This window comes from Taudactylus pleione, unplaced genomic scaffold, assembly GCF_031769625.1.
Source record: "Taudactylus pleione unplaced genomic scaffold, aTauple2 ptg000224l, whole genome shotgun sequence".
In the NCBI taxonomy this organism is placed as follows: domain Eukaryota; kingdom Metazoa; phylum Chordata; class Amphibia; order Anura; family Myobatrachidae; genus Taudactylus; species Taudactylus pleione.
In genome coordinates, this window is record NW_028284626.1 from 66,299 (window position 1) to 89,789 (window position 23,491).

General features: G+C 42.7%; 1 protein-coding gene across 1 annotated transcript in view; it reads right to left on the reverse strand.

The window, feature by feature from the left end:
- Positions 1 to 6,989: 6,989 nt before the first annotated feature.
- LOC148517284 (uncharacterized) overlaps positions 6,990 to 23,491 on the reverse strand; it is a 99,259-nt gene continuing 82,757 nt past the window's right edge. Inside the window, exon 11 of the mRNA XM_088478896.1 lies at positions 6,990 to 7,807. Within this exon, the coding sequence (XP_088335022.1) occupies positions 7,185 to 7,807 (623 nt within the window). The 3' untranslated portion in view covers positions 6,990 to 7,184. The remainder of the gene's footprint in view (positions 7,808 to 23,491) is intronic.

Consider the following 23,491-nt stretch of genomic DNA (forward strand, 5'->3'; position numbering starts at 1 on the left):
TCTGTGTATGACTGATATACATATAATGTATCCCCCTATATAACAACGACGTGGTCTGTTATTACTGCAGAGAGTGGTGCTGATATATAATAGTATAATAATGTATTTATCTTCTCTGTGTATGACTGATATACATAAAATGTATCCCCTATATAACAACGACGTGGTCTGTTATTACTGCAGAGAGTGGTGCCGATATCTAATAGTATAATAATGTATTTATCTTCTCTGTGTATGACTGATATACATAAAATGTATCCCCTATATAACAATGACGTGGTCTGTTATTACTGCAGAGAGTGGTGCCGATATCTAATAGTATAATAATGTATTTATCTTCTCTGTGTATGACTGATATACATAAAATGTATCCCCTATATAACAATGACGTGGTCTGTTATTACTGCAGAGAGTGGTGCTGATATATAATAGTATAATAATGTATTTATCTTCTCTGTGTATGACTGATATACATAAAATGTATCCCCTATATAACAATGATGTGGTCTGTTATTACTGCAGAGAGTGGTGCTGATATCTAATAGTATAATAATGTATTTATCTTCTCTGTGTATGACTGATATACATAAAATGTATCCCCTATATAACAATGACGTGATCTGTTATTACTGCAGAGAGTGGTGCTGATATCTAATAGTATAATAATGTATTTATCTTCTCTGTGTATGACTGATATACATAATATGTATCCCCTATATAACAATGATGTGGTCTGTTATTACTGCAGAGAGTGGTGCTGATATATAATAGTATAATAATGTATTTATCTTCTCTGTGTATGACAGATATACATAATATGTATCCCCTATATAACAATGATGTGGTCTGTTATTACTGCAGAGAGTGGTGCTGATATCTAATAGTATAATAATGTATTTATCTTCTCTGTGTATGACTGATATACATAAAATGTATCCTCTATATAACAACGACGTGGTCTGTTATTACTGCAGAGAGTGGTGCTGATATCTAATAGTATAATAATGTATTTATCTTCTCTGTGTATGACTGATATACATATAATGTATCCCCCTATATAACAACGACGTGGTCTGTTATTACTGCAGAGAGTGGTGCTGATATATAATAGTATAATAATGTATTTATCTTCTCTGTGTATGACTGATATACATAAAATGTATCCCCTATATAACAACGACGTGGTCTGTTATTACTGCAGAGAGTGGTGCTGATATCTAATAGTATAATAATGTATTTATCTTCTCTGTGTATGACTGATATACATAATATGTATCCCCTATATAACAATGATGTGGTCTGTTATTACTGCAGAGAGTGGTGCTGATATATAATAGTATAATAATGTATTTATCTTCTCTGTGTATGACTGATATACATAAAATGTATCTCCTATATAACAACGACGTGGTCTGTTATTACTGCAGAGAGTGGGGCTGATATCTAATAGTATAATAATGTATTTATCTTCTCTGTGTATGACTGATATACATAATATGTATCCCCTATATAACAATGACGTGGTCTGTTATTACTGCAGAGAGTGGGGCTGATATCTAATAGTATAATAATGTATTTATCTTCTCTGTGTATGACTGATATACATAATATGTATCCCCTATATAACAATGACGTGATCTGTTATTACTGCAGAGAGTGGTGCTGATATCTAATAGTATAATAATGTATTTATCTTCTCTGTGTATGACTGATATACATAAAATGTATCCCCTATATAACAATGACGTGGTCTGTTATTACTGCAGAGAGTGGTGCTGATATATAATAGTATAATAATGTATTTATCATCTCTGTGTATGACTGATATACATAATATGTATCCCCTATATAACAATTAATACAGCACAGTAGCTGGTCCCGAGGCCGTGTCACATGATGTATACAACCGCACATGATCAGAATGGACCAATCATAGAGATCTATGCAGATTGCCAGAATGAACTAAAGAGAGAGTCTGGATAATCAGATCCTCCCAGTCATGTGAGGTAATCACACACATGACTGGAATGGACCAATCATGGAGATCTCTGTAGAAAAACCAGCAAGAGGCATGGATGATTTGTTTCACCTGGTCACATGGTAAACCACAATCACGTTACCGGTTACACCAGTAACAATGAGTAAGAGTTGTCATGGTGAAGATATAAAAATACAAGTCTCCGGGCACATTGCATGAGAACAATGTCACGTGATGGAGCTGACCAATCCCAATCATTACATATATATATAATAGCGATTCTAAGTTATAAAGTCACACAATAAGGTATAAATAACACTAATGATATAATAAGATAATGTATTAGTGATCTGTATAGCGGCAGCGTCACTGGGATCCAGGTCACATATATATATATATATTATTATATTTTATTTATAGGGCGCCACAAGTGGTCCGCAGCACCGTAAATACAGTACAGGGTACACAGAACATTACAATACAGTAACCAACTTATAAACAGAGCACAAGTAACAATTAACAACACAATTCTCCATACACAATACGGCTGGGAAGGTGAAGGCTGTCATAGAAGTGCTAGAGAAGAAGCCTGTGAGACAGTGGGGAGGAGGATCCTGCTCCTAGGAGCTTACAATCTAGTATAAATAACACATGATACAGTAAGATAACAGATTAGTGATTATTATTACCCCATATAGTAAAGTTATAATGTTGATAATATTAGTAATAATGTGCGATAGTTTCCACTAGTGAGTCACATGATAGGATCACACCCACACCCCAATTACACTAATAAGGGCAGAGATATATATATATATATATATATATATATAAGCAAATTAATATTCATCCAAGGTCCCTATTGGAGACTTATTCTGAAAATATATAGAATATGAAGAGTTTAGATTTAGGCATAATGAGAACCACATGTAAAGTATCACTGTATATTTTGATGCTGGATAGATATATATATATATATATATATATATATATATATATATTATATATGAGATGTCTCTTCAAATCAAATAGTAAGTACTCTGAAGCGTATTGAATTTTTCCAGTACAATCCTGGATAAGTAATGGCTGTCTTTATGTTGTGTTACTTAATTATGAATTTTAGAATCATGAGTGTTAATAAAGGTTCTGTATTATATGGTTTCAAAAATGAAAGTATACAATATATTTATTTGTATTGTTAAACTATGGAATATATTAGTTTTTTGCTATGGTTCAGGATAATGATATAGTCTCTATAAATCCAATAAGGATATACTTATGAGAATATGTGGAAATAATTTATTCTATACCTTCTTCTATCAATTTTTAAATGATTATAAACTAAATGCTATGAGACAGATTGATGTCTTTATTTTTACATAAGTTATAGGACATGTAATTAATTAAGGTGTGACTAATGATAGAAATTATTAATAATGTTCTTTGGCAACTGATGGAATTTTTTAACGTATAGGTCCATTTTAAGGACAGTATGTTGCCAGTTTCTGTCCGGACTTTTTACAATTCCTAGAATCCGGTATGTATATTCAACCTTCAAAGATTTATATTTATCATGATCAATTATGAGTAATGTCATATGTATACATATTTTATGATGTAATTCTCTAAAATATAAGTCCATTTAAAAGGACATTACTTGGAAACATCTTGTGGATTTAGTTAGTTTTTTGCATTTTGGTATGTATTGACACCAGGAGCAATTCAAATTGTATTAGACCCTATACCATTGTTTTTGTACACCCATTTATTTTTGTTTGTATTTATCTTTAATTGAAGATAAAGTCCTAACAGACAAAACACGTTGGGTTGTGTATTACCAGAAGGGAGAAACCTGCCTATTTGAAAACCTGGTCTTAAGGGGTTAATGGCAGGCTATATATCATCTTCTTCTGTTGAATAATTTAGCAATTGTGTAAGCATTTTAAAAAAAAATTATATGTCAATTTTTTTATTTTAATAAATGTATTGTTCAAAATCTAACAGTGGTCCATTGGGCGTTTTTTGGTGAGTGGCTCTTTTCCAGAAAAAGTTAATTCGGAACTTATAAAAACTACGTCAAGGTTGGTCCAGTCTACTAAAGAAGAAAAAATTGGACTGATTCTTACTCTTCAAAAGGGACTTTATCTGATATCCTACTGTTGGAGGTTCTGATCTGTAGAACGCTTTTTACCCCACGGAAGTGGGTTTCGAACTGTGAAAATACTGAAAATGTATTTAATTATCCATTTAACTGTTAAGATATTTTCGTGTTTTGCGCCCTCATCATATTTTGGTCGATATATATATATATATATATATATATATATATATATATTATATATAGATTACACATACACTACCGTTCAAAAGTTTGGGGTCACTTAGTGCTTTTCTTTCAAAAATAAGGAAATTTCTGTTTTTTTTCAATGAAGATAACATTACATTAATCAGAAATATACTCTATACATTGTTAATGTGGTAAATGACTATACTAGCTGCAAACTTCTGGTTTTTAAAGGAATATCTACATAGGTGTATAGAGACCCATTTCCAGCACCATCACTCCAGTGTTCTAATGGTACATTGTGTTTGCTAAGCGCGTTAGAAGACTAATGGATGATTAGAAAACCCTTGTGCAATTATGTTAGCACAGCTAAAAACGGGTTTGCTCATTAGAGAAGCTATAAAACTGGCCTTCCTTTGAGCTAGTTAAGTATTTGGTGCATCACATTTGTGGGTTCGATTATACTCTCCAAATGGCCAGAAAAAGAGAACTTTCATGTGAAACTCGACAGTCTATTCTTGTTCTTAGAAATGAAGGCTATTCCATGCGAGAAATTTCCAAGAAACTGAACATTTCCTACAACGGTGTGTACTACTCCCTTCACAAAACAGCACAAACAGGCTCTAACCAGAGTAGAAAGAGAAGTGGGAGGCCCCGGTGCACAACTGTGCAAGAAGACAAGTACATCAGAGTCTCCAGTTTGAGAAATAGACGCCTCACAAGTCCTCAACTGGCAGCTTCATTAAATGGTACCTGCAAAATGCCAGTGTCAACGTCTACAGTGAAGAGGCGACTCCGGGATGCTGGCCTTCTAGGCAGATTGGCAAAGAAAAAGCCATATCTGAGACTGGCCAATAAAAGGAAAAGATTAATATGGGCAAAAGAACACAGACATTGGGCAGAGGAAGATTGGAAAAAAGTGTTATGGACAGACGAATCGAAGTTTGAGGTGTTTGGATCACACAGAACATTTGTGAGATGCAGAACAAGTGACAAGATGCTGGAAGAGTGCCTGACGTCATCTGTCAAGCATGGTGGAGGTAATGAGATGGTCTGGGGCTGCTTTGGTGCTGGTAAAGTGGGAGATTTGTACAAGGTAAAAGGAATTGTGAATAAGGAAGCTATCACTCCATTTTGCAACGCCATGCCATACCCTGTGGACAGCGCTTGATTGCAGCCAATTTCCTCCGCCAACAGGACAATGACCCAAAGCACACCTCCAAATTATGCAATAATTATTTAGGGAAGAAGCAGGCAGCTGGTATTCTGTCTGTAATGGAGTGGCCAGTGCAGTCACCAGATCTCAACCCCATTGACCTGTTGTGGGAGCAGCTTGACCACATGGTACGCAAGAAGTGCCCATTCAAGCCAGTCCAACTTGTGGGAGGTGCTTCAGGAAGCGTGGGGTGATATTTCTTCAGATTACCTCAACAAATTAACAGCTAGAATGCCAAAGGCCTGCAATGCTGTAATTGCTGCAAAAGGAGCATTCTTTGACTAAAGCAAAGTTTGAAGGACAAAATTATTATTTCAAATAAAAATCATTATTTCTAACCTTGCCAATGGCTTGACTATATCTTCTATTCATTTTGCAACTCATTTGATAAATAAAAGTCAGTTTTCATGTAAAACACGAAATTGTCTGGGTGACCCCCAAACTTTTGAACGGTAGTATATATATGAAAATTTGTCCTTCTGTCTTTCTATACAAATCCACAGTTTACAAGCCAAGATCGTAAAATTTGATATAGGAGCGTATTAAAACACGGCAGAGGCAACTATAAAAAAATTTAAATCGAAATTACTGTTAGTTTTTAAATAATTAAAAAACACACATACTCAGGACACCCTTAGCGACCCCCACACTGACACCACCAGCACCCCTGCACTGCCAGCACACATGACTGATGACACCACTGGCACCCCCGCTCTGCCGACACCCTGTATTGAGAACACCCTTGCACTGCCAACACAGTCAACAAACCTGCACTGATGACACCACTATTGATATTAAGCCAGGCTTATTATGAGTCTGAATATGGTAAAAATTGATATCTGCATCCATGAGGAGAGATCCATTTGATTTACAGTCAGGCCCATAAAGATGACAACTATACTGGGATGCAAACACGCAGCTCTGCAGCACAAATTTTTATTTATACTTGCTCATGCATGAGCTTACACAACTAGATGGTGTCAACAGTGGCGACCAAACTTTTTTGTTTATCTCCTTGGTTGCTGGACTGCACTATGGAACGCACAGAGGCTACTTCCGGTTCATTCCTTTGTCAGCCCCTGAAGGGTAAAACCGATTGGATGAATCTTATACACCATGGAGACCCTGAATGCCGGAAACAGCTGCACAAGGAACTGGAAGTAGTTGCTGTGCATTTCATAGTGCGATCCAGCAACCAGGAAGTACACAGTCATCCTGGTATCAGAGCAACAGAAGCTCTTTGCCATGTTTACACTGTACATCCGACAAATTTTGAATGCTTCTGTCACCGAAGTTTGCTTTATACCGTTACAGGTCCTACTTCCTTCAAAGACCTTAGGACTGTGGAAGTTTGTCACACTTTTTGTGAGGCCTGCCTAAGGAGGGGTTTGTTGGAGGATGATGTGCAAACATTCTTAAAATTCCGGGCAACGCCAGGTACTCCAGCTAGTGCGTGCGTGTATGTATGTATGTATGTATGTATGTATATATATATATATAAAATATCCCCTGGGTATATTCGTATTAGATATTAGACATTTTAATGCATTTACCAAGCCCTATATTAATTATTGTTGGCGAGATATCTCTAGCACTGTACATTCCTCCTCTCTTTATATTAATGACACACATACCAATTATCTGCGGATGGAGAACTTAAACTACTGTGTGACTGGAGTGTTACCAAATCCCTGTTTTGTATCAGCTCAATTAAATACTTTTCTCACGTGTGACATCTGATGTCTAACAAGGCTCGTTTTTCGTGTAAAACATTTCCCACACTCAGAGCATGGAAATGGTTTCTCACCTGTGTGAGTTTTCTGATGTGTAACAAGAGCTGATTTATATCTAAAACATTTCCCACACTCAGAGCATGGAAAAGGTTTCTCACCTGTATGATGTCTCTGATGAGTATCAGCACCTGATTTCTGTGCAAAACATTTCCCACACTCAGAACATGGAAATGGTTTCTCACCTGTGTGATTTCTCTGATGTATAACAAGAGCTGCTTTATATGAAAAACATTTCCCACACTCAGAGCAAGTAAATGGCTTCTCACCAGTGTGTGTCATCTGATGTCTAACACAAAGAGATTTCTGGGTAAAGCATTTCCCACACTCAGAGCATTGAAATGGCTTCTCACCTGTATGAGTTCTCTCATGTGCAACAAGATCAAATTTATATGTAAAACATTTTCCACACTCAGAACATGAAAATGACTTCACACTTGTGTGAGTTCTCTGATGTGTAACAAGATCAGATTTTACTGAAAAACTTTTCCCACACTCAGAACATGGAAATGGTTTCTCAACTGTGTGAGTTTTCTGATGTCTAACAGAAACTGACCGACGTATAGAACTTTTACCAGATTTAGATAACATTCTATTACCTATATGAGCTGTACTGTGTGTAGCAAGATCTGAATTATCAAGAAAACGTTCCTCATCATTAGAGGGACCAGATGACATATCCGCACTGTGAAGTGCTGGATGTATATTTAGGGTAATTGGAGTTTCTCCTGGAGAATCCGGTCTGATGTTCTTATCTTCTATTTTAAAATCTGGTGACACGATGAGATCTCCCTGCGAGGTATTCCTGCTTGTGCGTCCATCTACTGGAAACAAATGTATAAGAATAAACAATTTACATTGAGAGCAAATGTTCTTGGATGTCTCTGCGCTTAAACTCAATATGTATAAGACTGAAATGATTGGCTTCCCACCATCTGGAGTTCACTCACCTCCTTCAATTTTATTATCCATCGACAACCTCACCATCTCTTCTATCTCACAAGTCCACTGTCTTGGAGATATCCTTAACTCCGCCCTCTGCTTCAATTCCCACATTCAGTACCTCTCCCAGTCTTGCCGCTTCCACCTTCAAAATATCTCCAGGATCAGACCCTCTCTCACCCTGGAGGTAACTTATGGTGCTAACACACGGTACGATAAAAATGTACAATATGAACAATATCGTTCATATCGTGCATTTTTTAGTGCCTTCTAACCCCCAAACGACCAGTGATGCACGGGCACGTATGGACAATAACGATATTGTCCATCGGCCGTGCATGCTGTAACCTGGTCGATATCGACCAGGTCACATAGGGACCCACGATCGTTGATCGCGGATTGCTGGCCTGTTGTTGGTGGGTTGGTGGTGTGCTGGATGAACAATAATGATCATTTAGCACACCGGGAAGGTGCAGGACGATCAGCCAGCGATATTGTTATCGCTGACTGATCGTACCGTGTGTACGCACCATAAAACCCTCATCAACTCACTGTTCATCTCTAAACAGGGCTATTGTAACCTCCCTCCTATGTGGCCTCAACACCCATTTCTCTCCACTGAAATCTGTACTCAATGCTTCTGCCTGGCTCATCTTCACCAAACTACAAACTGCCTTTCCTCTACTCAGGTCCTACACTGGCTCCCCATCCCCACGAGAAAACATTCAAACTCCTCCCAATCATCTATAAAGTTGTGATGTGGGAGTATATGGTTTTATAGTGCAGGGAGGAGACACTGGTCAGATCTCTGGGCTGGTAACACACAGTGACATGATGTGAGGGGGAGAGCAGGGGTATAATAGGGGCTGTTGGCTCCTGATGTATGAGAAACACCAGAGAGTGTGGGGAGGAGACTGGTCAGATCTCTCAGCTGGTAACACACAGTGACATGATGTGAGGGGGAGAGCAGGAGTCTAATAGGGGCTGGTGGCTCCGGATGGTTGGGGGGGAGAGCATGAGACTTAGAGGCTGATGGCCCCTGACTCCCCCAATGTGCAGATACAATTCCCTCATAAGCTTGTACATCGATGTAGTGACTGAGCAAAGAGAATATGTTATAAGGGTTTATAACTCACCTGTGCTGATATATGTAGGGATTTTTTCCTTCTTACACTGCTGATCACTCCTCACATATGTCTCTTCTTCTCCCTCTATATCTTCTGCCTTTATATCAGTCACATACGTCTCTTCTTCTCCCGCTATATCTTCTACCTTCATATCAGTCACATACGTCTCTTCTTCTCCCTCTATATCTTCTGCCTTTATATCAGTCACATACGTCTCTTCTTCTCCCTCTGTATCTTGTGCCTTCATATCAGTCACATACGTTTCTTCTTCTCCCTCTATATCTTCTGCCTTTATATCAGTCACATACGTCTCTTCTTCACCCTCTATATCTTCTGCCTTTATATCAGTCACATACGTCTCTTCTTCTCCCTCTATATCTTCCGCCTTTATATCAGTCACATACGACTCTTCTTCTCCCTCTATATCTTCTGCCTTCATATCAGCAAGATCTTCATTCTAAATGACCCATATAACAATAATGTCTGATTTAATTGAGACTAAATAGTATAATATCAGTGCATAAGACACACACAGCTTCTCTACAGATCATATAGTGACAGTCCCTTTAGTATATTTGTGAGACCCTAAATCCCACCTACCTGATGCGCCTGTGGGATCCTCTGATTCTCATCTATACAATCCTGTGAATAAAGAGGACGGAAACATCTCTCTGGGGTATTTCTATTACTGGGTCCATCTGTAGGAGACACATAGTGACTGAGTACATTGTATATATGTGATTATCAGGTTATGTGTATATAGAGGCTCCCAAACCTCCTCTCCCCTGTACAATAAATGACAGTCTTCTCTTACCCAGTGATGTGAGGGGCCGGTGATTCTCCATCATCACGTCCTTGTACAGACCCCTGTGTTCCTCTATATACTCCCACTCCTGCATGGAGACATAGACAGCGACATCCAGACACCTTATAGGAACCTGACACACACAATGATACAGTCATCACCCAGACACATCCCCTGGTGCTACTGTATAATGTCCCATTCCCAGCAGTCACCTCTCCAGTCAGCAGCTGAATGATCTTGTTTATGAGTTCCAGGATCTTCTGGTCATTGTGTCTCTCATGCATCAGTGAGTGAGGTGGAGGCACCGTCATGGGGGTCTGGGTCCTGCTCAATCCTCCTGATACACAGGGACGGCTGCTGGGTGTCTTACTCTCACCAGATGACTTCCTCACTACTGTGTAACCCTGTGTATTGGGGAAATATAAATGAGAAGGTCAATTAAACTCCACTTAAATGGGGCTGTTTATTCAGGTGATCACATTGCATAATATTCAAGTAGACTCGTATTTTACAACAAAAAAAAAATCTTATAACAATCTACCATATATATGAAAATGTGGAGTATATAGTATCTCTTGCAGCCCAATAAGTTTTTTGTAAGTGACAGAAAGAGAACAACAATAGCAATGTAATAAATACCAACTCCAGTGAGGACTGTGGGATTAATACTATATCTGAGACCGGCTCCCTGCTACTCGGATATTACTATAGATATAAGTGATGTCACTGTGACAGTCCCAGACCCCCTCACCTCCCCAGTAATGTCCCTGTATTATTACTATAGATATAAGTGATGTCACTGTGACACTCCCAGATCCCCTCACCTCCCCAGTCATGTCCCTGTATTATTACTATAGATATAGGTGATGTGACTATGACACTCCCAGATCCCCTCACCTCCCCAGTCTTGTCCCTGTATTATTACTATAGATATAAGTGATGTCACTGTGACACTCTCAGATCCTCTCACCTCCCCAGTCATGTCCCTGTATTATTACTATAGATATAAGTGATGTCACTGTGACACTCCCAGACCCTCTCACCTCCCCAGTCAGCAGGTAGATGATCTCCAGGGTGAGATTTAGTATCCTCTCAGTCATGTGACTCCTGTCCTTGTCCATCCTCAGTGATCAGTGATTTATACAGGACACGTCTCACCCTCACGTGACTTCTAGTAACAAGGATCTGACTCCTCACTGCACAGAAATCTAGGAATAAATATAAATATTAGAAGCTATTTCTTACCAGTTATCTATGTAGTGAGCACATATTACACAGCGCTTTACAGGGAATATTTAGTCACATCTGTCCCTGCCTTTCCTACATTTCCTACCACATGGACAGCCTACACACACACACACATACATACACACACGGGGTATTTATGAAAGAAGCAAACTAACGTACCAGTGTGGATTTGCAGAGTGGGAAGAAACCAATGCAAACACTGGAACATACAGAATCCACACAGAACCTTGGTTAGGAGTTGAATTCACGACCCCAGAACAGCGTAGAAATGCAGTCCACTACGCTATCATGTTGCTGTTGTTATATAAATGTAAGAGTACACTGAGTGACCACTAAGTCCCCTCATTCCCAGAGACAGAGTCTAGGTCAGTGTTTCTCAGAAGCTCCTCTGACCCAGCTTCAAAGGGCTGCTGAGTGACCCCTACACGGCAATGCTGGAGGTTACACCAATGGTCCTCTCATGTCCAAGAGTCATTGACCTCCACGACACACACTTGATTCAATATGTCTGAGGAAGCAGACCTGATCCACGTATTGGGAGTTACACTGACACTCCCCCGGTACCCCCTCTATTAGTGCCTTGGTAACCATGGTTGGCCTGAGTTTTCCTTGGTGAGAGGGTTAATAGTCCCCTCCCTAGATATGATGATGTTGCCCCCAATGTTGGGGTCGAAGTGAAGGATGATTTATTATTGTGGACCCCTGGTATGCAAATGCCCTCATCCTCTGGGTGTTTTGTAGAGGCCCTTCAGAATAATGCTGTGGGGCCACAAAGCTCTATTTACACCCATAATACTGAGACACCTATTCCGGGAGCTGGAAGAGATGGAACTGGTAACCTCACATCTGTTCTGGCAACTCAGATAGAACTATTCCTCCAACACCTACTCGAGCATCTGGAATGAAGGGCTCAGGTACTTAGAGCCCTATTCTTGAACCCGGAATGGATGGCTGCGGCACTGGGGAGAACCAATCGGGGCAGCTATAATGAATGGCCAATGTTCTCGTAGCCCTATACCAGCACCTATAATTGCTGGCTATTGTACTCAGGGATCAATTGCGGCAGCCCAAACACCTGGCTAACATAATCAGAGCTCACTCCGCCACAGTTGGTTAAGGTTATCAGAGCTCTAATCCCGCACCGGGAACGCATTGCTAATGCACTCAAAACTCCATTCTGGCATCCAGAATAGATGGCAGATATACTCTAGCTCTGTATGAGCACCCAGAACAGCAGGCTAGCATACTGTAGCTCCATACTAGCACCTCTTCCTGTTTATCGATGCCAGCTGCATACTATCATACGGTCTCTTAGTCACACTAGCAGGCAACCAATGTAAAGGGTTGCAAGGGGGCTCTAAGGCATTAAAAGGGGTGTGAGGAGGCCCTGAGGCATATAAAGGAGCATGTGGGGGCTTTGGGCTGGCATATAATGGCATAAGGGGCTCTAAGGCATAAAAAGGGGTGTGAGGAGGCCCTGAGGCATACAAAGGAGCATGTGGGGGCTTTGGGCTGGCATATAATGGCATAAGGGGCTCTAAGGCATAAAAAGGGGTGTGAGGAGGCCCTGAGGCATATAAAGGAGCATGTGGGGGCTTTGGGCTGGCATATGGCATAAGGGTCTCTAAGGCATAAATAGGGGTGTGAGGAAGCTCTGAGGTATATAACAGTGCATGTGGGGTCTCTGGGACGGCATATAATGGTATAAGGGGCTCTGAGGCATATGAAGGGGTGTGATTGGGCTCTTAGGCTTATAAAGGGGCACAAGGGGGATCTAAGTCATATAAAAGGGCATGAGTTGCCTTTATAGCATATACAGTGCTGTTTTTGGAAACGTCTCCTGTTCAGGAACCTGTAAAATGAAAAGGTAGTAACCCTGCCCTCAGATCTGGTCACAATGTACAGTGATAGAGAAGGCACGGTAGTGGTGAGGGTGCATGTATCCCCACCGTGTATGCAGATAGCAGAGCTGTCACATACCCCCAAATGAGGACGTGCACTGATGGCTCCACAGAGGCAGGGGGCGCTGCAGTGAGCTGAGCCATTCAGGAGGATTCCATATGGTAGTGGATAGATCCCCGTCCGTAGATGTACCCTGAATTCATCAGTTACTACCAACGTCATTCCCTACTAACCATGTGGACATAGAGGAGGAATATAAACCTGTAGCAAGTGAAGCGAGCCCCCGTGCCCGACGTGTTGCAAACAAAGCGAGACCGCAAGAGGACAAATTTCTTCTTTTGTTGGCCTTTATGGGTATGGAACCGCACTTCTGCCCTCACTCCATGTCACTTCCAGGTACATCTAGTGAAGGGGATCTATACACTACCGTCTCATATATTTACCAAATCCCACTGACCCATTTAATGCTACCAAGACACCAGATAGCGGTCTGTTACCAAGCAAGTATGGTCCGTGCCACCTGTATTATAGTAACTACTGACTCTGCGCCACCTTTATTATAGTAACAACTGGGTCTGCGCCACCTGTATTATAGTAACAACTGGGTCTGCGCCACCTGTATTATAGTAACAACTGAGTCTGCGCCACCTGTATTATAGTAACAACTGAGTCTGCGCCTCCTGTATTATAGTAACAACTGGGTCTGCGCCACCTGTATTATAGTAACAACTGGGTCTGCGCCACCTGTATTATAGTAACAACTGGGTCTGCGCCACCTGTATTATAGTAACAACGGAGTCTGCGCCACCTGCCCTATAGTAACAACTGGGTCTGCGCCACCTTTATTATAGTAACAACTGAGTCTGCGCCTCCTGTATTATAGTAACAACTGGGTCTGCGCCACCTGTATTATAGTAACAACGGAGTCTGCGCCACCTGTATTATAGTAACAACGGAGTCTGCGCCACCGGTATTATAGTAACAACTGGGTCTCCGCCACCTGTATTATAGTAACAACTGAGTCTGCGCCACCTGTATTATAGTAACTGGGTCTGCGCCACCTGTATTATAGTAACTGGGTCTGCGCCACCTGTATTATAGTAACAACTGGGTCTGCGCCACCTGTATTGTAGGAACAACTGGGTCTGCGCCACCTGTATTGTAGGAACAACTGGGTCTGCGCCACCTGTATTTTAGGAACAACTGGGTCTGCGCCACCTGTATTTTAGTAACAACTGGGTCTGCGCCACCTGTATTATAGTAACAACTGAGTCTGCGCCACCTGTATTATAGAAAAAACTGGGTCTGCGCCACCTGTATTATAGTAACAACGGGGTCTGCGCCACCTGTATTATAGTAACAACTGAGTCTGCGCCACCTGTATTATAGTAACAACTGAGTCTGCGCCTCCTGTATTATAGTAACAACTGGGTCTGCGCCACCTGTATTATAGTAACAACTGGGTCTGCGCCACCTGTATTATAGTAACAACTGAGTCTGCGCCACCTGTATTATAGTAACAACTGGGTCTGCGCCACCTGTATTATAGTAACAACTGGGTCTGCGCCACCTGTATTATAGTAACAACTGGGTCTGCGCCACCTGTATTATAGTAACAACTGGGTCTGCGCCACCTGTATTATAGTAACAACTGAGTCTGCGCCACCTGTATTATAGTAACAACTGAGTCTGCGCCACCTGTATTATAGTAACTGGGTCTGCGCCACCTGTATTATAGTAACAACTGGGTCTGCGCCACCTGTATTGTAGGAACAACTGGGTCTGCGCCACCTGTTTTATAGTAACAACTGGGTCTGCGCCACCTGTATTATAGTAACAACAGGGTCTGCGCCTCCTGTATTATAGTAACAACAGGGTCTGCACCACCTGTATTATAGTAACAACTGAGTCTGCGCCACCTGTATTATAGTAACAACAGGGTCTGCGCCACCTGTATTATAGTAACAACAGGGTCTGCACCACCTGTATTATAGTAACAACAGGGTCTGCACCACCTGTATTATAGTAACAACAGGGTCTGCACCACCTGTATTATAGTAACAACTGGGTCTGCACCACCTGTATTATAGTATCGATGAAAACGGCATCACCTGTATTATAGTAACAACTGGGTCTGCACCACCTGTATTATAGTATCGATGAAAACGGCATCACCTGTATTATAGTAACTACTGACTCTGCGCCACCTTTATTATAGTAACAACTGGGTCTGCGCCACCTGTATTATAGTAACAACTGGGTCTGCGCCACCTGTATTATAGTAACAACTGGGTCTGCGCCACCTGTATTATAGTAACAACTGGGTCTGCGCCACCTGTATTATAGTAACAACTGGGTCTGCGCCACCAGTATTATAGTAACAACAGAGTCTGCGCCACCTGTATTATAGTAACAACTGAGTCTGCGCCACCTGTATTATAGTAACAACTGGGTCTGCGCCACCTGTATTATAGTAACAACTGGGTCTGCGCCACCAGTATTATAGTAACAACAGAGTCTGCGCCACCTGTATTATAGTAACAACTGAGTCTGCACCACCTGTATTATAGTAACAACTGAGACTGCACCACCTGTATTATAGTAACAACTGGGTCTGCGCCACCTGTATTATAGTAACAACTGGGTCTGCGCCACCAGTATTATAGTAACAACAGAGTCTGCGCCACCTGTATTATAGTAACAACAGAGTCTGCGCCACCTGTATTATAGTAACAACTGAGTCTGCACCACCTGTATTATAGTAACAACTGAGACTGCACCACCTGTATTATAGTAACAACTGAGACTGCACCACCTGTATTATAGTAACAACTGAGTCTGCGCCACCTGTATTATAGTAACAACTGAGTCTGCGCCACCTGTATTATAGTAACAACAGAGTCTGCACCACCTGTATTATAGTAACAACCGAGTCTGCACCACCTGTATTATAGTAACAACTGAGATTGCACCACCTGTATTATAGTAACAACAGAGTCTGCGCCACCTGTATTATAGTAACAACTGAGTCTGCACCACCTGTATTATAGTAACAACAGTCTGCACCACCTGTATTATAGTAACAACTGAGTCTGCACCACCTGTATTATAGTAACAACTGAGTCTGCACCACCTGTATTATAGTAACAACTGAGTCTGCACCACCTGTATTATAGTAACAACTGAGTCTGCACCACCTGTATTATTGTAACAACTGAGTCTGCACCACCTGTATTATAGTAACAACAGGGTCTGCACCACCTGTATTATTGTAACAACTGAGTCTGCACCACCTGTATTATAGTAACTGGGTCTGCGCCACCTGTATTATAGTAACTGGGTCTGCGCCATTTGTATTATAGTAACAACAGTCTGCACCACCTGTATTATAGTAACAACAGTCTGCACCACCTGTATTATAGTAACAACAGTCTGCACCACCTGTATTATAGGAACAACTGGGTCTGCGCCACCAGTATTATAGTAACAACTGGGTCTGCTCCACCTGTATTATAGTAACAACGGGGTCTGCACCACCTGTATCATAGTAACAATGGAGATTGCGCCACATACTTATAAATATAGGATAAAGGGGCAGCACCATGAGACATCCAAGTTACACAGCACCTGGGCAGCGTATACACTGCCATGACCGGGCACATGGGCTGGAGGCTGGGTCACTCACCCAATACATATTATGTGCGTCTGGTAACCCTGGTAAGCAGGACCCCTGTGTTATTGCCCAGGCTTGCCCTGTTACCGTGCCACAACTGTACCCTGCTGCAGGACAGGCTGGCATTATACAGCTAATACTGGGGGGCTTTCCTGTGCCCTGAGCCCCTGGTTATTATACACACTCCCCCCACCCTATAGTCCTATAGCACTTACTAAGTAACGTAGAACTATAGGATTAGCCGTGCAGTGACCCCAGCAGCCATATTCCCATCACATCCGGGTCACACAGGAAGTGTCTCATGCACGCCCCCTGCAGGGTGTATATGGCATTGCTCTCCCTACATCCCCCAGCTGTCACTTACAGGGCACACTAGAAGGGACTGTACCCGGCCAGTAACCTCTGTAATCCAGGGAACAGAAGTTACACTGAGCTCTACAACCAGATGTGGGCGATGTCACCATCGTGTGCGGCTCTGCGTCACACCGATAAGGAGGAAGTAATGGCAGCTATAGGCAGTAATGGTAACACAATAGTAATAATCTCATCTCCGTCACCATCGTGTGCGGCTCTGCGTCACACCGATAAGGAGGAAGTAATGGCAGCTATAGGCAGTAATGGTAACACTATAGTAATAATCTCTCATCTCCGTCACCATCGTGTGCGGCTCTGCGTCACACCAATAAGGAGGAAGTAATGGCAGCTATAGGCAGTAATGGTAACACAATAGTAATAATCTCATCTCCGTCACCATTGTGTGCGGCTCTGCGTCACACCGATAAGGGGGAAGTAATGGCAGCTATAGGCAGTAATGGTAACACTATAGTAATAATCTCATCTCCGTCACCATCGTGTGCGGCTCTGCGTCACACCGATAAGGAGGAAGTAATGGCAGCTATAGGCAGTAATGGTAACACTATAGTAATAATCTCTCATCTCCGTCACCATCGTGTGCGGCTCTGCGTCACACCAATAAGGAGGAAGTAATGGCAGCTATAGGCAGTAATGGTAACACTATAGTAATAATCTCTCATCTCCGTCACCATCGTGTGCGGCTCTGCGTCACACCGATAAGGGGGAAGTAATGGCAGCTATAGGCAGTAATGGTAACACTATAGTAATAATCTCATCTCCGTCACCATCGTGTGCGGCTCTGCGTCACACCGATAAGGAGGAAGTAATGGCAGCTATAGGCAGTAATGGTAACACAATAGTAATAATCTCATCTCCGTCACCATCGTGTGCGGCTCTGCGTCACACCAATAAGGGGGAAGTAATGGCAGCTATAGGCAGTAATGGTAACACTATAGTAATAATCTCATCTCCGTCACCATCGTGTGCGGCTCTGCGTCACACCGATAAGGAGGAAGTAATGGCAGCTATAGGCAGTAATGGTAACACTATAGTAATAATCTCTCATCTCCGTCACCATCGTGTGCGGCTCTGCGTCACACCGATAAGGAGGAAGTAATGGCAGCTATAGGCAGTAATGGTAACACTACAGTAATAATCTCATCTCCGTCACCATCGTGTGCGGCTCTGCGTCACACCGATAAGGGGGAAGTAATGGCAGCTATAGGCAGTAATGGTAACACTATAGTAATAATCTCATCTCCGTCACCATCGTGTGCGGCTCTGCGTCACACCGATAAGGAGGAAGTAATGGCAGCTATAGGCAGTAATGGTAACACAATAGTAATAATCTCATCTCCGTCACCATCGTGTGCGGCTCTGCGTCACACCAATAAGGGGGAAGTAATGGCAGCTATAGGCAGTAATGGTAACACTATAGTAATAATCTCATCTCCGTCACCATCGTGTGCGGCTCTGCGTCACACCAATAAGGGGGAAGTAATGGCAGCTATAGGCAGTAATGGTAACACAATAGTAATAATCTCATCTCCGACACCATCGTGTGCGGCTCTGCGTCACACCAATAAGGGGGAAGTAATGGCAGCTATAGGCAGTAATGGTAACACAATAGTAATAATCTCATCTCCGTCACCATCGTGTGCGGCTCTGCGTCACACCAATAAGGGGGAAGTAATGGCAGCTATAGGCAGTAATGGTAACACTATAGTAATAATCTCATCTCCTTCACCATCGTGTGCGGCTCTGCGTCACACCAATAAGGAGGAAGTAATGGCAGCTATACGCAGTAATGGTAACACTATAGTAATAATCTCTCATCTCCGTCACCATCATGTGCGGCTCTGCGTCACACCAATAAGGAGGAAGTAATGGCAGCTATAGGCAGTAATGGTAACACTATAGTAATAATCTCTCATCTCCGTCACCATCGTGTGCGGCTCTGCGTCACACCAATAAGGGGGAAGTAATGGCAGCTATAGGCAGTAATGGTAACACTACAGTAATAATCTCATCTCCGTCACCATCGTGTGCGGCTCTGCGTCACACCAATAAGGGGGAAGTAATGGCAGCTATAGGCAGTAATGGTAACACTACAGTAATAATCTCATCTCCGTCACCATCGTGTGCGGCTCTGCGTCACACAAATAAGGGGGAAGTAATGGCAGCTATAGGCAGTAATGGTAACACAATAGTAATAATCTCATCTCCGTCACCATCGTGTGCGGCTCTGCGTCACACCAATAAGGGGGAAGTAATGGCAGCTGTAGGCAGTAATGGTAACACAATAGTAATAACCTCTCATCTCCGTCACCATCGTGTGCGGCTCTGTGTCACACCAATAAGGGGGAAGTAATGGCAGCTATAGGCAGTAATGGTAACACTATAGTAATAATCTCATCTCCGTCACCATCGTGTGCGGCTCTGCATCACACCAATAAGGGGGAAGTAATGGCAGCTATAGGCAGTAATGGTAACACAATAGTAATAACCTCTCATCTCCGTCACCATCGTGTGCGGCTCTGCATCACACCAATAAGGGGGAAGTAATGGCAGCTATAGGCAGTAATGGTAACACTATAGTAATAATCTCATCTCCGTCACCATCGTGTGCAGCTCTGCGTCACACCAATAAGGGGGAAGTAATGACAGCTATAGGCAGTAATGGTAACACTACAGTAATAATCTCATCTCCTTCACCATCGTGTGCGGCTCTGCGTCACACCAATAAGGGGGAAGTAATGGCAGCTATAGGCAGTAATGGTAACACAATAGTAATAATCTCATCTCCGTCACCATCGTGTGCGGCTCTGCGTCACACCAATAAGGGGGAAGTAATGGCAGCTATAGGCAGTAATGGTAACACTATAGTAATAATCTCATCTCCGTCACCATCGTGTGCGGCTCTGCGTCACACCAATAAGGGGGAAGTAATGGCAGCTATAGGCAGTAATGGTAACACAATAGTAATAATCTCATCTCCGACACCATCGTGTGCGGCTCTGCGTCACACCAATAAGGGGGAAGTAATGGCAGCTATAGGCAGTAATGGTAACACAATAGTAATAATCTCATCTCCGTCACCATCGTGTGCGGCTCTGCGTCACACCAATAAGGGGGAAGTAATGGCAGCTATAGGCAGTAATGGTAACACTATAGTAATAATCTCATCTCCTTCACCATCGTGTGCGGCTCTGCGTCACACCAATAAGGAGGAAGTAATGGCAGCTATACGCAGTAATGGTAACACTATAGTAATAATCTCTCATCTCCGTCACCATCATGTGCGGCTCTGCGTCACACCAATAAGGAGGAAGTAATGGCAGCTATAGGCAGTAATGGTAACACTATAGTAATAATCTCTCATCTCCGTCACCATCGTGTGCGGCTCTGCGTCACACCAATAAGGGGGAAGTAATGGCAGCTATAGGCAGTAATGGTAACACTACAGTAATAATCTCATCTCCGTCACCATCGTGTGCGGCTCTGCGTCACACCAATAAGGGGGAAGTAATGGCAGCTATAGGCAGTAATGGTAACACTACAGTAATAATCTCATCTCCGTCACCATCGTGTGCGGCTCTGCGTCACACCAATAAGGGGGAAGTAATGGCAGCTATAGGCAGTAATGGTAACACAATAGTAATAATCTCATCTCCGTCACCATCGTGTGCGGCTCTGCGTCACACCAATAAGGGGGAAGTAATGGCAGCTGTAGGCAGTAATGGTAACACAATAGTAATAACCTCTCATCTCCGTCACCATCGTGTGCGGCTCTGTGTCACACCAATAAGGGGGAAGTAATGGCAGCTATAGGCAGTAATGGTAACACAATAGTAATAATCTCATCTCCGTCACCATCGTGTGCGGCTCTGCGTCACACCAATAAGGGGGAAGTAATGGCAGCTATAGGCAGTAATGGTAACACTATAGTAATAATCTCTCATCTCCGTCACCATCGTGTGCGGCTCTGCGTCACACCAATAAGGGGGAAGTAATGACAGCTATAGGCAGTAATGGTAACACTACAGTAATAATCTCATCTCCTTCACCATCGTGTGCGGCTCTGCGTCACACCAATAAGGGGGAAGTAATGGCAGCTATAGGCAGTAATGGTAACACTATAGTAATAATCTCATCTCCGTCACCATAGTGTGCGGCTCTGCGTCACACCAATAAGGAGGAAGTAATGGCAGCTATAGGCAGTAATGGTAACACAATAGTAATAATCTCATCTCCGTCACCATCGTGTGCGGCTCTGCGTCACACCAATAAGGGGGAAGTAATGGCAGCTATAGGCCGTAATGGTAACACAATAGTAATAATCTCATCTCAGTCACCATCGTGTGCGGCTCTGCGTCACACCAATAAGGGGGAAGTAATGGCAGCTATAGGCAGTAATGGTAACACTACAGTAATAATCTCATCTCCGTCACCATCGTGTGCGGCTCTGCGTCACACCAATAAGGGGGAAGTAATGGCAGCTATAGGCAGTAATGGTAACACTACAGTAATAATCTCATCTCCGTCACCATCGTGTGCGGCTCTGCGTCACACCAATAAGGGGGAAGTAATGGCAGCTATAGGCAGTAATGGTAACACAATAGTAATAATCTCATCTCCGTCACCATCGTGTGCGGCTCTGCGTCACACCAATAAGGGGGAAGTAATGGCAGCTGTAGGCAGTAATGGTAACACAATAGTAATAACCTCTCATCTCCGTCACCATCGTGTGCGGCTCTGTGTCACACCAATAAGGGGGAAGTAATGGCAGCTATAGGCAGTAATGGTAACACAATAGTAATAATCTCATCTCCGTCACCATCGTGTGCGGCTCTGCGTCACACCAATAAGGGGGAAGTAATGGCAGCTATAGGCAGTAATGGTAACACTACAGTAATAATCTCATCTCCTTCACCATCGTGTGCGGCTCTGCGTCACACCAATAAGGGGGAAGTAATGGCAGCTATAGGCAGTAATGGTAACACTATAGTAATAATCTCATCTCCGTCACCATAGTGTGCGGCTCTGTGTCACACCAATAAGGAGGAAGTAATGGCAGCTATAGGCAGTAATGGTAACACAATAGTAATAATCTCATCTCCGTCACCATCGTGTGCGGCTCTGCGTCACACCAATAAGGGGGAAGTAATGGCAGCTATAGGCCGTAATGGTAACACAATAGTAATAATCTCATCTCAGTCACCATCGTGTGCGGCTCTGCGTCACACCAATAAGGAGGAAGTAATGGCAGCTATAGGCAGTAATGGTAACACAATAGTAATAATCTCATCTCCTTCACCATCGTGTGCGGCTCTGCGTCACACCAATAAGGGGGAAGTAATGGCAGCTATAGGCAGTAATGGTAACACAATAGTAATAACCTCTCATCTCCGTCACCATCGTGTGCGGCTCTGCGTCACACCAATAAGGGGGAAGTAATGGCAGCTATAGGCAGTAATGGTAACACTACAGTAATAATCTCATCTCCTTCACCATCGTGTGCGGCTCTGCGTCACACCAATAAGGGGGAAGTAATGGCAGCTATAGGCAGTAATGGTAACACAATAGTAATAATCTCTCATCTCCTTCACCATCGTGTGCGGCTCTGCGTCACACCAATAAGGGGGAAGTAATGGCAGCTATAGGCAGTAATGGTAACACAATAGTAATAATCTCTCATCTCCTTCACCATCGTGTGCGGCTCTGCGTCACACCAATAAGGGGGAAGTAATGGCAGCTATAGGCAGTAATGGTAACACAATAGTAATAATCTCATCTCCGTCACCATCGTGTGCGGCTCTGCGTCACACCAATAAGGGGGAAGTAATGGCAGCTATAGGCAGTAATGGTAACACAATAGTAATAACCTCTCATCTCAGTCACCATCGTGTGCGGCTCTGCGTCACACCAATAAGGGGGAAGTAATGGCAGCTATAGGCAGTAATGGTAAGACAATAGTAATAATCTCATCTCCTTCACCATCGTGTGCGGCTCTGCGTCACACCAATAAGGAGGAAATAATGACAGCTATAGGCAGTAATGGTAACACAATAGTAATAATCTCTCATCTCCGTCACCATCGTGTGCGGCTCTGCGTCACACCAATAAGGGGGAAGTAATGGCAGCTATAGGCAGTAATGGTAACACAATAGTA